Here is a 16600-nt window from a genome sequence, read left to right as displayed (position 1 = left end):
ACCGGGGAGCTGCTTCTCCTTCTACCTACTGTTCCCCTGCTTGTGTGCTCGCTCACTCTCTCTCTCTGACAAATGAATACATAATGTCTTTTAAAAAATAAATAAATAAAAGAATTTTGTCTTTTTTAATATATTTTATTTATTTTAGAGAGAGAGTGTGTATGTATGTGGGGTGAGGAAGTGGCAAAAGGAGAGAGAATTTCAAGCAGACTCCCTGCTGAATGCCGAGCCTGATGAAGGGTCCATCTCATCACCCTGAGAACATTACCTGAGCCAAAATCAAGAGCTGCACACTTAACTGACTGAGCCACCCAGGCACCCCTTAGAATTTTATCTTAATGATGCCTTTAATTTATAGTTCTGCCTAAAGATTTTGTTTATTTAAGAGTGCCCCTTAATTATAGAAATATTTGAACATACAAAAGAATAGAGGAATGATAAAGTGAATCCCACATTAGACAATTACCAACATTATCCCCATCTTGTTTTCATCTCTCTTCCCTACAGATACAAATGTTTACACATAAACACATAATTGTATTTTAAAAGCAGATACTATCACACATTCCATGAAATTGATGTACAGGTGCTGGATAGGGGTGCAGCCCCTGCCTATCCCAGACCAGTCTCACACCTTGGCTGCTCATTTCAGCCCTCAGCACAAAAGGAGCTAAGGAGTGTCCAGCACATCCAAGGATATGGCTAGGGAAGACTGGCTCTGGTTCCCACTGTTGGTATCCCCTATTCCACCCCATTTATTTCTTCTAAATGCCCTTGCATAGCTCATGCTGCCTGCCCCCTTGAGGATGCTGATCAAACCAGATAGACCAACATCCACTAGGGCATGAATGTCTGAGACTCCCTTTGGAATCCTCTCTTTAAAGGTATTTTGTTTTCAGGTGCTGCTGATTACTTCTGGTTATTCTCAAATTTAAGCCCTTTTTTGTTGGGGGAGCAGGAAGAGGTACATAGATGGGAGGAGGTAGAAACCATCCCTAGGGATGGGGGAGTGGTTTGAATAGACTCTTACAAGTTTCTGACATGGCCCAAGGAGATGGGGTAGGGGCAGGTGGTAGGTAGGTATGGAGGCAGGAAGCACTTTTCTCAATTCTTTCCTTTAAACTTCTCCGAGCACTGATCATGAGTCTCATTCTGTCTATCACTGGTCTGATAGTCTATCACTGGTCTGAGTCTACTGGTACTTCTAGTACCGGTGATAGACTGCGAGGGTTCAGAACTCAATAAGATACGAACCCTGTCCTGATGGGAGCACACTGTTAGGGAATGCAGGATTGGATTTTGCCTCCAGTTCCTTAAAACTGTGGCTCAACGGATTTAGTATGTCTCTGGCTCTCAATTACCTTGTCTATTATAGTTGTAATAAAACCTACCTCTATGAGTTTGTTGTAGGATTTAATGAGTTCATATGTATAAAGCATTCAACACACTGCCTGGCACACAGGAAACAATAAATGATAACTATGAATATTTTTTTAGCTAAAGCTGTACAGCATCTCATTTCATTTGTATAGTACTTGAATTGTTCCCAAATATGGCCTTTTTTTTTTTTTAAAGAAAAATAACTACCAAATATAAATGTCGTGCAAATTGTATTCTGCCTATAACAGCTATAAAAGATATTGGGACAATGTGAAATTCTATATTGGTTGGACATTAGATTATTGTTAATATTCTTTAATGTTACAGTATTGTGGCTGTATAAGAGAACATTCTTATTTTTAGGAGATGCATGCAAAAGTATTTGGCAGTGACATATGTTATCCAGCACATTCAAATGGTTCAGTTAAAAGATATATATAGGTAGATAATATATGTATATTAGATTTATATATATATATATATGAATCTATATATTAGAGAAAACAGGTATGGCAAAATGCTAACAGTTACTATATCTACGTATTGGGCATATGGATAGTTACTGTGCTTGAAACATTTTTAGATGCTTGAAATTTTTTATAAATTTAAACACTTTAAAAAATAGCTTAGGGCGCCTGGGTGGCTCAGTGGGTTAAGCCGCTGCCTTCGGCTCAGGTCATGATCTCAGGCTCCTGGGATCGAGTCCCGCATCGGGCTCTCTGCTCGGCAGGGAGCCTGCTTCCCTCTCTCTCTCTCTGCCTGCCTCTCCGTCTACTTGTGATTTCTCTCTGTCAAATAAATAAATAAAATCTTTAAAAAAAAAAAAAAAAAAAATAGCTTAAAAAGCAGAACCTTCAGAAGAGAACAAAAATCTAAACGTCAGCAAAATGTAAGTATTATCCTATCCAGTCTATCCTGGAAAGATGATAAAATACAGTTTTTGGTTATCGAAAGAATTAAAGTTTTAATAAACCCTATTCACAGTTTATCTTAAGAAAATTTTGCCTTTGCCTTCTTCTATGAAGGATTATTGTCATAGAAGCTGGCTTAATTGAAGGAATAGACTGTAGAGCATTAAATAGAAACTTAGGAATGTTCATTCATGTGTTATTTATAAAATTCTGATTTTCCTTAGAAATTAGGTCTACATGTTTTTTTTTCTTTTTTGGAAGATTTGCTTTATGTAACTTTAATAACAGGTATAAAAAGTTTATTTCTTTTGCATAGATGACAACCCGTGTTGATGGTCATTCCTGGGCTCTTTCTGCAATAGATGAATTGAAAGTAGATAAAATAATTACACCCTTAAATAAGGATCATATTCCAATAACTGACTCACCAGTTGTAGTACAGCAGCACATGTTGCCTCCAAAGAAATTTGTTCTCCTCTCAGCACAGGTATGTACATACTCTGTTAAGGTGGAGACAAAAAAGAAGCGATGTTTAATGTTAAGTGTTCTGCTATATTTGCTTCATAGAGTCATTAAGTACTTTAGGAATGTTTACTCCTGCAAGTATTCTTGAGGAATAGTTTGTAACTACCAAAAATGCGATGAAAAGAACTTGCTGTTTTAAAAAGTGTTACACTTTTTCTAAAGTAGCATTTCTAGTACCAGTGTTCAGCAGCATAAAACAAAATAACCTAAGTTTATTTTTATACTACTCACTTATTAAAACATTTTAATATTTGATTTTGGAATAGTGATGAATTTAAAATCCAAATGGTATAACGAGTATACAGAGCAATATCTCCCCTCCATTTGAGGTCCCTTTCCTACAGACAGCCATGTCATCAGCATCTGTGTATCCTTCGAGAGGTGTAGATATAGAAACAATGAAATATATTTCTAAATAAATGGTAATGTATTATATACATTGTTTTATATTTTGTTTTTTATATCTCAAATATATATTTTAGAGATCTTTCCATATCATTAAAGAACATTCTCATTCTATTTTGTATTTGAAAGGTTTTCTTTTATATGAATGTACCCTATTTAACTAGGTTCCTATTAATGAATTATTTTTTGCTGTTCGTAATGCTACAACCTTAAGTGTGTATCATTTTCTGTGTGTGTGAATAAAGCTGTAGAATTATATCTGCTGGGCAAAAGAATATGTGTGTTTCTAATTTTGATAGATTTTGCCAAATTCCCCTGTATTCATAGATCCATGTATACATTCACTATCGATAAATATTGAGTGCCTGTTACTTTACATCCTGTCCAAATATAATATACCATTTTATTAAGAGTAAGATGGATGGTCTTTACAAGTGTTTATTTTTCTATGGACTATCTGTTCCTATTTTACTAAGTTCTCTTTTTCATTTTGATTTATAGAAGCTCTTTATTAATGAAACTTTTTATAATTCTAGTATCGTATTTTTCCTGGTATTTCATTTTATTTTGTTTATTGAGATTTTCCCCATAGAGGTAAGCATATAAGTAGTCAACATTTTCTGGGTTTTTTTTTTTTTTTTTTGAGATTTATAAAAGTAGTTAAAAAAAAAACTTCCTCATTGTGGGGGTTTATTTAAAAAAAAAATTCACCCATAGTTGCTTTTAGTACTATTATAGTTTTATTTTTGTCCTTTAAATCTCTGATCTATTTGGAATTCATCCTGATACATGATTAAGGATCTCCAGCTTCAGTTTTTTCTAAATGGACTTACTTACACCAACATAATTAATGGATAATCTAACTTTAATCCTCTGGTTTGAGGGACAGCTTTTATCATATTCTAAATGTAAGTATTTACTTGAACCTATATAACAACTTTCTAAATTTAATAAGAAAACACTGACCTCCACCAAAAAATAAAATAAGGTTCTGGCTCTGTAGATACAACGTTTTATAAACCTGTGTTTTATGCATGGTAATAGCAAATGCGAATATGTTTTGTGTGTTACAGAGCAGTGTTTTCTTATTAAATTTTCTTTAGGCATATATAGATCTAGTATAGGTTGGGAGTTGAAATGTAGATGTTCTTTTGCCCAGTTTACTTTGTATTATTGAAGGAGTTTTTTTGTTTGTTTTATTGATTTTATTAGATAAGATAGGAGGATCAGTTGATGCCAGCCATGCTGATAAATCTGTTATTTATGATAGTGTTTTGTTTTGTTTTGTTTTAACTGTTTAGGGAAGTCTTATGTTTCATAAACTTAGACCTGTAGATCAACTGAGGCATCTACTTGTGAGTAATGTGGGTGGAGATGGAGAAGAGATCGAAAGATTCTTTAAATTACATCAGGTAATTATTTGTACTTTTTAAAAAATATTATGGTATTTTAAAGAATAGAACAATGAGAATAATGCCTGAATTTTATGTACGTTAGGATCAAAATACTGTAATTAATAGGTAATCTTAGCACTCTTCCTTTCTTTACGTTGGTCATTATGTGTATGTTAGTATTTGGGAGCAGTATTAATAAGTAAAGCTTATACAATAAACTCAGATTTTTATTTGCTATTATTAATAAGTTCTTATTAAAGTATACTAGTAAGAGATTCATGTTCAAGTTACATGATAAATGCATTTTTACTAAAGGGATATTTGTGGACAAATCTTTTTTTTTTTTTTAATTTTTAAATTTTTTTTATATTTTGCCAATGAGCTGATGAAAAAATTTGGGGCAATGGTGATAAGGCCATTAGTATTTCAGAGCCATTGCTAGAATTGAGAAGATAAAACTCAGGAAGCTTAAGATCAAGACTGTTAGATCAAGGTGCCAGGGTTGCTCAGATGCTTAAGTGGCTGCCTTCAGCTCAAGTCTTGATCCCAGTCCCGCATCAGGCTCCATGCTCAGCAGAGCTTGCTTTTCCCTTTCTCTCTCTACCTACTTGTGCTCTCTCTCCATCTCTCTGTCAAATAAATAAATAAAAATCTTAAAAAAAAAAATAGAAGATCAGATCAAAGTTAAATACAGAGACATTAGATTCAAATTACCAGCTCTACCACCAGGGTAGATTAGATTACCTGAATTCTGTGAACTTCTGTGTGAACTGTGCTTACCTGAACTGTGAACTTCATGTCTAAAACAGGCATTAAAATAGTGTATGATGTGGGAATTAATTTTTAATATAAAAATTAACTTTTATTATAGTTATTCTTAACTATTTTTATTTTATTAACTTTATTAATTTTTTATTTATTAACTATTATTTTAACTAAAATAACTTCAATGGTTATTATATTTACTATAGAATTAACTTTTTTTTTTTATAAACATATATTTTTATCCCCAGGGGTACAGGTCTGTGAATCGCCAGGTTTACACACTTCACAGCACTCACCAAAGCACATACCCTCCCCAATGTCCATAACCCCACCCCCCTTCTCCCAACTCCCCTCCCCCCAGCAACCCTCAGTTTGTTTTGTGAGATTAAGAGTCACTTATGGTTTGTCTCCCTCCCAATCCCATCTTGTTTCATTGATTAGAATTAACTTTTAATATAGTACCTGGCACATGACAGTTATTTAATAAATAGCTATATTGTTGTTATTTTTGTAAAGGTAAAAAGACTATGAGAAAAAAAATTGGGGGACTAAACTACGAACTAAAATAGAATCTAGATAAAAAGAGAAAGCATCCTTTAAGGATAATGCCTATGATAAGCTTTTTCCTTTTTCATACCAACTGATTTCATTCACTTAGCAAATATATACTGAGCACCTACTCTGTGCTAGGCACAAACTGAAACACTGGATACAAAAATAACCAAAACCTTTTAAATGTTTCTGTTTAACTAAAGGGAAGAATTTTTTTTTTTTTTTTTTTAACAGGAAGACCAGGCTTGTGCAACCTGCCTTATCCTTGCTTGTTCTACTGCTGCCTGTGATAGAGAAGTATCTGCATGGGCCACTCGGGCTTTCTTCAGGTATGTCAGGTTTTTGTTCTCAGCCACTTTTTTTAATGATTGCTTTGGTCAGTGTGATAGTTTAAGGGCTTACCAAATAGTTGAAGAACTATATAAGCAAGATACTAAAATCTTTTTGCAAGACTGAAATCTGGAAAGACTAATACTAATAGAAGTACGTAGATTAGCACAATGTATGAATTGTTTCCCTTACTCTGGGTTCTGTTCTCCAATTTCTTCTGTCTAATCTTTTTTTTACACCTCTTTCTACTTCAGTTACCATATCTATTTTACTTCCTAAAACACTATACCAATTCTGCTTTATTTGTATCAGTGGCATTGAGGGATTCTGAATCACTTCAAGGAAACTTGGTATCAAAACAATATTTTTATTTGGAAAATAGCTGCATGTAAGAATTTGAAACGTGATTTGTTTAAAACAGTTTTTCAAGTGCTGTCTCACCACAATTTGGCATGAAAATTACAGAGCCATACACTCTTAAGTAGATTCTGTGCTTTGCTAACCCTTCTTAGAAACTGCTAGAGTACTTTATAATTCTTTCTGGTGGAGATTCAAGTCAACAGTGTTTAAGTAAATGTTGTATCTATGCTTACAGATGCAAGCACTGTAAACACAATACCATAAAGTCTCTAATGTTTAAAGCATTTATTTGGGAGCTAGCAGGACTTGGAACAATTCCAGCTTTTAAGGTGGATAATTTCACTGAATAAACTCAACCTCCTTTGTCATAAAAACAGGTACGGTGGTGAAGCACAGATGAGATTTCCAACCACTCTTCCTGCTCCAAGTAACGTTGGTCCCATCTTGGGGTCTCCTGTCTACTCTAGTGAGTACAAAATACTGAAATGAGACTATTTCTAAGAGTTTGAATTTTAGAAACTATGTAGAACATTTTCATGAACAAACCTTTTTATTATATTTTATTTACTGCTACTGTTTTATTGGGTGAATAATTCTATAGATGCTAACTTTTTTTTTTTTTTTAAGATATTTATTTATTTAATAGATAGAGAGAGATCACAAGTAGGCAGAGAGGTGGGCAGAGAGAGAGAGGGGGAAGCAGGCTCCCTGCTGAGCAGAGAGCCCAATGTGGGGCTCGATCCCAGGACCCTGAGATCATGACCCGAGCTGAAGGCAGAGGCTTAAACCACTGAGCCACCCAGGTGCCCCTATAGATGCTGACTCTTAAAAGTGATGGTATAGGGGCACCTGGGTGGCTCAGTGGGTTAAAGCCTCTGCCTTCAGCTCAGGTCATGATCCCAGGGTCGTGGGATCGAGCCCTGCATCGGGCTCTCTGCTCAGCAGGGAGCCTGCTTCCTCCTCTCTCTCTGCCCGCCTTTCTGCCTACTTGTGATATCTATCTGTCAAATAAATAAAATCTTTAAAAAAATTAAAATTATTAAAAAAAAAAGTGATGGTATACTGAGTTCTTTATGTTAGAGAACAAAATAACATGTAACTATTAGTATTTACAGAACTCATTTGTTATTTATCCAAAAGGAAGGAGGTGAATGATTAAATTATAAGTAAACTTCTACCTCAGTGTTTTCCAAAGTGGGAATTGTTAGAAAGTTCCTGGGAAATGAGTGGAGTCCCTAAATCTTAAATATTTCATGGGGGCACCTGGGTGGTTCAGTTACTAAGCGTCTGCCTTCAGTTCAGGTCATGATCCCAGGGATCTGGGATTGAGCCCCGCATCAGGCTCCCTCCTCAGGGGGATCCTGCTTCTCCCTCTCCTGCTCCTGCTTGTGTCCCCTCTCTCGCTGTGTCTCTCTTGGTCAAATAAATAAATAAAATCCTTAAAAATAAATAAATAAATATTTCATGGATGGTGCCACTCCTCACTCATGCTTAGAAACAGCTTCTCTGCCTAATTTAATCAAATTTAAAAGATTTAGAGGTTATTTTATAAATGTTGATTTTTTTTTTTTTTCTTTTTAGGTTCTCCTATTCCTAGTAGTAGTCCATACCCAAATCCATCATTTTTGGGAACACCATCTCAAGGTACCTCTTTTCTTTGTTTTATACTGATACTACTACTAGTCTTTTTGAAGAGCTAACACTATTATCCTTAAAGCTTAGTGAGAGAAATACTAACCTGCCCTAGTCTCTTGCAAATAATGTAATTGAATAGAAGTTACATCCAAACACGTATTGACATTTGGCCATGAGTGCGTGCCTTTGCATAGGAACACTTGTAGTAGTATACCTGAAAGCTCCTTATTTGGGTACCAGGATTCAAGTTTTAGCCATGAAATCTGTATGATTAGCTCTCTGATACCCGACGTTAAGGAGGGGTGACCAGAAGTTTTTTTGCCTTTTATCCTGCATGCCGACACTTGAAAGCCTACCTGGGAGCATCCGTCCAATCTGAGTGTCTTATTAGGAAAAACCAAATTCAGTATCTGATTATTCCAGTATTTTTGTAAATTTTCTTGCCTTTAGGCCTAGATAAAGAGGCTTTGGTTATTGTGGATGGTGAATGTTTAAGGTTAAATTTAAAGATTTGTCTTTCTTACATTGTGTACAAGGTGTACATCCTCCTGCCATGTCGACTCCAGTGTGTATCTCAGGAAACCCAGCAACTCAGGCTGCAAGTATGAGTTGTATGGCTGCACCAGAGATTGTGTACTCTGGAAAACACAATGGTATTTGCATTTACTTTTCTCGAATCATGGGGTAAGTTTTGCATGGAATAACCAACTGTTGCTTACCTTGTCTTGTTTTGTGTAGTTGAATATTTTTAACTAAATTTGGGACATCATTTATTCCCGTTAAATTTTACTTATAGTTGTTTTAGCTCACTTGTTTATCAATATGATTGTTTTCTATTTTCTAAACAATCTGTGATTGTTTAGCTTTTTTTTTAAATCATCTAACCATCTATATGTGGTGTTGTGTTTTATATATATGCATACACAAACGTATTAACATACAGTGTTACAAACCACCCCATTAACTCAGTGAAGTGTATCTGCAAGTCGGCGAGGCAGTTCTGGTTTGACTGAGCTGGACTCACTCATTTATATACATTCAGCTGTCAGGTTGAAGAGAGTTCTGTCAATTTTGGCTGGATTCTCACATATTTAGGGTCATGTTTGTATGCTGGTCTAGAATGGTCTCTGCTGAGGCAGTTGGGTTGTTTTCATATGCTCTGTCATCCCCTGGCAGGTTAGATAAGGATTACTATTCATTTGGTGATGGCAAGGTGAGACAGGGGTAGACATTTGCAAAGCCTCTTGATGCCTACCTAAGTTTAGAGTTGGCTTACCATCAATTTAACCTCATTCACTGAGCCAGGGAAACACCTCCATGCGGTGAGACAGGGGTAGACATTTGCAAAGCTTCTTGATGCCTACCTAAGTTTAGAGTTGGCTTACCATCATTTTAACCTCATTCACTGGACCAGGGAAACATCTCCATGCCAACCCAGATTCAAAAATAGAATCCAGGGACACCTGGGTGGCTCAGTTGGTTGAGCAGCTGCCTTCGGCTCAGGTCATGATCCCAGCGTCCTGGGATCGAGTCCCACATCGGGCTCCTTGCTCCGCGGGGAGCCTGCTTCTCCCTCTGACTCTGCCTTCCACTCTGTCTGCCTGTGCTCGCTCTCGCTCGCTCGCTCTCTGACAAATTTAAAAAAAAAAACAAAACAAAAAAAAAACAAAAATAGAATCCAGTAAAAAATGGGAAATACACTCATTATGAGAGACAGATCAAAGTCATCTTGTAAAAAGGATAAGTATAATGAGGAACAAAGAATTACAGCCATTTTTGCATTAGTCTACCATATCATCTAGTTAATTATCCTGTCTGTTCTATATTTGTCTTAGATTTGAAGTGGATGCTTTCATTAGAATCATTTGCTTAAAATGTGAAACAGTGCAACACACTTGTTTACAATTCATTGCCCATAGTCTTTTGATTTTTCTCTAGCAGTATTTCATTATGTGAAATAACGTAGATAAATCAGGTTTAGAAATCTTGTTTTCCATTCTTTTGGATAACTTTGTAAAGTGTTAAATCATTGCCGTACTTTGACAAACACACAAAGGAATTTACTACATAGTGTATTTGTTTTTTGTTTGCACAGCATAATTATTAAAACATCTTTTATTTCAGAAATATCTGGGATGCTAGTTTAGTTGTGGAGAGAGTATTCAAGAGTGGCAACAGAGAAATCACTGCAGTAAGTGTACTGTATAACGCATTTCATTGCTGTGTGTAACCAGTTTATGATTTAATTGTATTAATAGATTATTTCACATTTCTTGGTGTTATAAACAAGATTCAATGGTTATTCTTTATGTACAGGTTTATGTACATGTCTGATAAACTCTCCTTGCCCTGGGTGAAGTCCCAGCTCTGTCACTTACATAAATGATGAGTCATTTTCTTAATATTTTAGTCTGATACCTCACTATAAGAAGAGAACAATAAGTCCTCTTCTTCTTAAGGTTGTTGTGAGTGTTAAACAGAATAACTCCTAATACTTAATATTACTCAGAGCCATTATTTAGTGTTTTGCTTATATGCTCCCGAACTCCAGGAACCCACTACTGATTTCCATGCATTAGTATACTTTCTGGAGTGCTGTAAGAATAGATCCTGTACGGGCGCCTGGGTGGCTCTGTCTGTTAAGGTGTGCCTTTGGCACAGGTCATGATCCCAGAGCCCTGGGATGGAGCCACACTTCGGGTTCCCTGCTCGGCAGGGATCCTACTTCTCCCTATTCCTCCTGCTCGTCTCTCTTGTTCTCACTCTCACTCGTGCTCTCTCAAATCAATAAATAAAATCTTTTAAAAAAAAAAGAAAAAAGAATAGATTTTGTAAAACTTTGTATTATCATAAATTCAGTTAGTAAAAATTTTTCAACATGAAATATGAATGCAATTTAAACTTTTTTCTTTTTAAATCTGAAAGATACCAAATATTTTTTCAATTCTGATACTTTTTAAAGTTCACATTTCTAAGAAGAATGTATTTATTTAACATAGTATATGATTCCATTTATATAAAGTTCAAGAACAGGCAAAACTAACTGTTGTTGACAATAAGAAAAGTGGCTACCGGGTACCTGGGTGGCTCAGTGAGTTAAGCCTCTGCCTTTGGCTCAGGTCATGATCTCAGGGTCCTGGGATCGATCCCCACATCAGGCTCTCTCCTCAGCGGAAAGCCTGCTTCCCCCTCTCTCTCTCTCTCTGCCTGCCTCTCTGCCTACTTGTGATTTCTCTCTCTGTGTGTCAAATAAATAAAATCTTTAAAAAAAAAAAGTGGCTACCTGGTAGATGGAATGACTAGTGACTAGAAAGGAGCATTAGGGAACTTCTTGGGTGTTGGAAATATTCTATATTGTGGTTTGGGTGATGACTGTATTAAAACATAAAAAGCTATCAATTACTGTATGTCATTTATACCTAAAACAAAACAGAGCGGGATGGGAGGGATGTGGGTATCTAGCCCTTTATTCTGGTTACAAGCATAAATGATTACTATTAATGAAGATAAGAAACTTAAAAATTGAAACTTGACATTCAATTATAAAGTATGTTTTTTACATATACAATTTTTCAAGTGTTTTAAAGCTTTTGAAAATACTTTTTTTCTTACAGATTGAAAGTAGTGTTCCCTCCCAACTGTTGGAGTCAGTGCTGCAAGAACTAAAAGGTTTGCAAGAGTTTCTAGACCGAAACTCCCAATTTGCAGGAGGACCCTTAGGAAATCCAAAGTAAGAATAAATAAGATTTATTTGCCTATTTTTTCCTTTTTCTCTCTGAGATAGAATTCTTGTTATAAAATTCATCCTTTAAAATTTTAGTTCAGTAGTATATTTATAAGTTGATGCTATTATCACCTCTAATTCCAGCATATTTTCATCATGCCAAAAAGGAACCCTTTACGCATTAGCAATTACTCCCTCTTTCAGGCCACAGTAGCAATAATACCATAGAATGGCTTAAACAACAAACATTTATTTCTCAAAGTTCTGGAGGCTGGAAGTCTGAGATCAGGGTGCTAGCATGGTTGGGTTCTGGTGAGGACCCTCTTCCTCATTTATAGGCAGCTGCTTTCTTTCTGTGTCCTAACATGGCAGACAGAAAACTAAGTGACAAGCTCTCTGGTCTCTTATAAGGCTATTAATCTCATTGTGGGGCTTCACTCTCATCAACGGATCTAAACCTAATTACCTCCCAGAGTTACCACCTCCTAATACAATCACTCTGGGAATTGGGACTTCAATATTGAAATACAGTGGGACACAAACAGTCCATAGCACTCCTCATTACCTGTCCCTAGCAACCACTGATCTGTCTGTGTCTGTGGACCTGCTATATTCTGGACCTTCTATGTAAATGGAAATGTGGCCTTCTGTTTCTGGCTTCTTTGAGCATATTTTCAAGTTTCACGTGTTTTAATGTGTATTGTACTTTGTTTCATTTTTCAGTTCATCAGGTGATGCTCATTTGGGTTATGTTATTAGCTTTTTGGTTGCTATGAAAAATGCTGATGTGAACATACCTTATAGAGTTTTTGTGTGGGGGTACACTTAGGATAAAAAAAAATTTTATTATAGAAATAATTTGGTCTTTTTGTAAAGATTTCACTTTACTTACCAGAAAATTTATAATCTGAAATATGAGTATAAACTATATGAAACATATAAAGGTATTTATTTAAAATTGCGAATAGACACTTTCATAGGTCCTCCCCTGACAAACCCTGGGGCCAAGATTTGGTAGTTGCTGCTGAAAGAAAACCCTTGATTGCATCCTTGCCCTGTGACTGTGCCAGTTGCCGCTGTCACTCAGTGGGACAGAGGGACTGTTCTGTGACATCATATTCAACATTGTATCATTCTCCTGCTGCTCGAACCTTAGGTCTTCTCCCTAAAAAAAAAGATAATAATAATAATTAAGAAAAAAGTTTTTAAAAATTGCAATAGAATCTAAATAGGCACACTTTTATGAAACATTGTATACACTCATTGTATTATATACTGTATATACTGTATCTATTGTATATACTCACTATGTAGTTTAGAACTTTCCAAATCAGTGGAATAAATAATTTGTATATTGGCTGCATATTTTGCCATTATTTATATGCAAACATTTAATGTATAACTCTACTAATAATTGTAGTGTTTCTGTTTTTCATGTTATAAACAAGGTGCAGTGGTTACTCCTCTTTATACATGTTTGTGTACTTGTTCAGTAATCTTCAATGAATTTCTTGAGAAATAGAATTATTGGGTGTAAGGACTTTTTTTAAAATGTTGATATGTAGGGGTACCTGGGTGGCTCAGTGGGTTAAGCCTCCGCCTTCAGCTCAGGTTATGATCTCCGGGTCCTGGGATCGAGCCCCGCATCAGGCTCCTTGCTGGGCAGGGAGCCTGCTTCTGTCTCTGCCTCTGCCTGCTTGTGTGCTCGCTCTCTCTCTCTCTCTCTCTGACAAATAAATAAATAAATAAAATCTTTTTTTTTTTTTTTTTAAAAAGGACTAACATTAAAAAGAAAAAAAAAGTTGATATGTAGTATTGTCTCCTGAGAAAGTTATACCAGTTTTCTTTATTTTGAGCCTTTGGAACACTCTGTAAAATATATCTTAACATATAAATTGATTTCTCCCTTCTTTTGTTAACATAGTTTAAGAGTCTTTATCTTTTCATAAGATGGTTTAACCTCTACCCATGTTTCGCTTTAATTTAATGTTTGATCTTATTCTCACCATCCTGAATTTTGCCTTTTGTTGTATGTTTTGTTTGTTTTTCTTTCCTTCCCCATTCCCTTATTTTACTGGATTGATCAGACTTCTTCCTACCCCAAACACAGATTTAGAAGTTTTATACGTGATTTTCTTTCTCTAGTAGTTAGTTTTAAATTCTGAAAAATACATATCTCTGTCAGCATTAGTAATTGGACAGAACTATTATTACTCCTTTTTCCCCTACCCTCCACCAGTATCCTTCTTGGAAATTATCTGAAATTTTAGTTGTAAGGTATTTTTTCTTTTTCTTTTTTTTTTTTTTTTTTAACATTATATTCTTATGTTAATAGTTTCTTAGCAGTTCATTGAAGTTTACAGTTATAACTGAAGTTGTCTGTTAATTGAATACCCTGCTACTTTAATAATTTCTCTTCAGTTAGTACTTTTTTCATTGAGTGTTTTGGGTTTTTCAGATATATAGTCCTGTCATCTACAAATAGAGATAATTTTACCTTTTTTTTCTAGCTCTGGTTGCTTTTTCCTGTCTATATAGGCTGATATTTCCAACACCGTGTTAAATGGTAGTGGAAATACAGTGGGCATCTGGGTCCTGCTCCTGACTTCAGTGAGAAAGCTTACAGTGTTTCTGCATTAAAGATTATGCCTACGTAGATAGTTCATCATACTAAGAAAGTATTCATCTATTTCTGTTTTATTGAGTTTTCATATAAAGTGAGTATTGGAATTTGTCAAATGTTGTCTGCATTTTGCAGAGATTATATTTTTTCCTTTTATTAACATTTTCTCATTTCAACCAACCCTTCATGCCTGCAACGTTAGTTTCACTGAGTATTTGTTAATAGCTTCTTAGGATGTAATTTATATGCCACAAGATTCACTTATTTTAAATGTTTGATTCTGCAAATTTTAGTAAATATATAGAATTGTGCAACCATCATCATAATCCATTTTGGGAACATTTTCTTCAACTCAAAGACATTTCTTTTGTCCATTTGCAGTCATTTCCACCCTTAGCCTCAAACACTTATTAATCTATCCTATCTACAAATTGGCCTATTGTTGACATTTCGTACAAATGGGATTATATAATTTGTGGTCTTTAGAATCTAGCTTTTTTTGCTTAGCATTATTTTAAGGTTCATGTTCGAGGTCCAGGTTGCAACATAAATCAGTACTTCTTCCCTTTTTATTGCCTAATGGATATGGATTGTAAGGTCATAGTCATTTTCTCTCAGATTTTCATTTACAGTTTGTTCCATTTTCTTCCTAAACTTTAATATTGCAGAGGAAGAATACATTGCCTTTCTGATTCTCGTTTCTCTGTAATGACTTGTGTTAGCTTCGAAGGTTTTTATGCCTTTGTCTTTATTACTAAAAACTTAGCAATTTCACCATGTCTTCAGTATGTCTTTTTTCGGTGAGTATTGAGAACTAAACTTTCTCAGTAAGCATTTAGAACTAGACTTAAGCCTTGGTGAATTTTCTTCTGTTATTTTTTTTTTATTATTATACTATCTGATTAGTTCCCTTCTCTTGGGAAAATCCTATTAACTCTCCTGGATCTAGCCTCAGTTTCTTCTCTTTTCTTCCATAATTTCCTTTCTTCCGTTTGTTGTGGTGGTGGTTCTCTAGATTACAGAATTCCTAGAGCTGATGTTCTCAATCATTAAATATATATATATATATATATATATATATATATATATATACACATATATATATACATATATATATATATTTTTTTAAAGATTTACTTATTTACTTTGTTGGGCAGGGGCATAGGAGAGTGAGAGAGAGAGAGATTGTCTTAAGCAGATTCCGCAGTGAGCATGGAGCCTGATGCTGGGCTTGATCCCACAACCCTGAGATCATGGCCTAAGCTGAAATCGAGAGTCTGGCGTTTAAGCAACTGAGCCACCAGGGGCCCCAAGTATGTTTTTTTTTTTTGTTTGTTTGTTTGTTTTAAAGGTCACATTTACTAATCTAGCACCATAATTCCAGTCTTAGGCCGTCTCAAGTGGCTGGAAGGAGGAAGGGACAGGTGAGGAAGCTGGAAAAGGGTGGCTCTTAACTTGTGGCCCCATCTGTGCTCTCAGGCAATGCAGGATCTAACAGGAAAATTATTGAGGCTGGAATTTAAAACAAAAACTTTTGGTTCAGATGGTTAAGGAGGCCCTCAAGAACAGCAGAATCGGTATATCCAGAAGGCAGTGCTGGAGTCCGCCTCATGAGCTAGGGGGTTTCTTCTTGGCATCCAAGTCCTTTTTTATTTCTTCTAGTTTTTTAGCCAGGTTTGGTATGTCATAGTTCTGAGCCAGATACATTCCAACCACGTTGCCAAGAGTAAATCCAAGCAGGAACTGCAGCATGGCGTCGGCGAGGAGAGGCGCGAAGGGCCCCAAGTATGTTTTAAATAGCATCTGTTTAGGAACACCTGGGTGGCTCTCTTGTTTGAATGGCTGCCTTCAGCTCAGATTATGAACCTGGGGTTCTGGGATCTAGTCCTGAATCAGGCCGCCTGCTCAACAAGGAGTCTGCTTCTCCATTCCCCTTCTTTTGTGCTTTTGCTTGCTCACTCTCTCTTCCCCTCAAAAAAATAAATAAATAAAATCT

General features: G+C 35.7%; 2 protein-coding genes across 2 annotated transcripts in view; one reads left to right on the top strand and one right to left on the bottom strand.

Moving 5' to 3' along the window:
* The window catches only part of NUP155 (nucleoporin 155), a 67341-nt gene that overhangs the window by 19979 nt on the left and 30762 nt on the right, over positions 1–16600 (top strand). Inside the window, exons 13-20 of the mRNA XM_059173823.1 lie at positions 2608–2778; positions 4523–4633; positions 6167–6261; positions 7000–7088; positions 8204–8266; positions 8794–8941; positions 10382–10448; positions 11872–11987. Coding sequence (XP_059029806.1) covers positions 2608–2778; positions 4523–4633; positions 6167–6261; positions 7000–7088; positions 8204–8266; positions 8794–8941; positions 10382–10448; positions 11872–11987 — 860 coding nt within the window. The remainder of the gene's footprint in view (positions 1–2607; positions 2779–4522; positions 4634–6166; positions 6262–6999; positions 7089–8203; positions 8267–8793; positions 8942–10381; positions 10449–11871; positions 11988–16600) is intronic.
* Positions 15942–16381, bottom strand: LOC131831670 (short transmembrane mitochondrial protein 1). The gene has a single exon (XM_059173824.1). It carries the CDS (start codon positions 16354–16356, stop codon positions 16213–16215), a length of 144 nt encoding a protein of 47 aa, XP_059029807.1. The 5' UTR covers positions 16357–16381; the 3' UTR covers positions 15942–16212.

This window comes from Mustela lutreola, chromosome 5, assembly GCF_030435805.1.
Source record: "Mustela lutreola isolate mMusLut2 chromosome 5, mMusLut2.pri, whole genome shotgun sequence".
Taxonomy (NCBI): domain Eukaryota; kingdom Metazoa; phylum Chordata; class Mammalia; order Carnivora; family Mustelidae; genus Mustela; species Mustela lutreola.
This window is presented reverse-complemented; position numbering and strand designations above follow the sequence as displayed.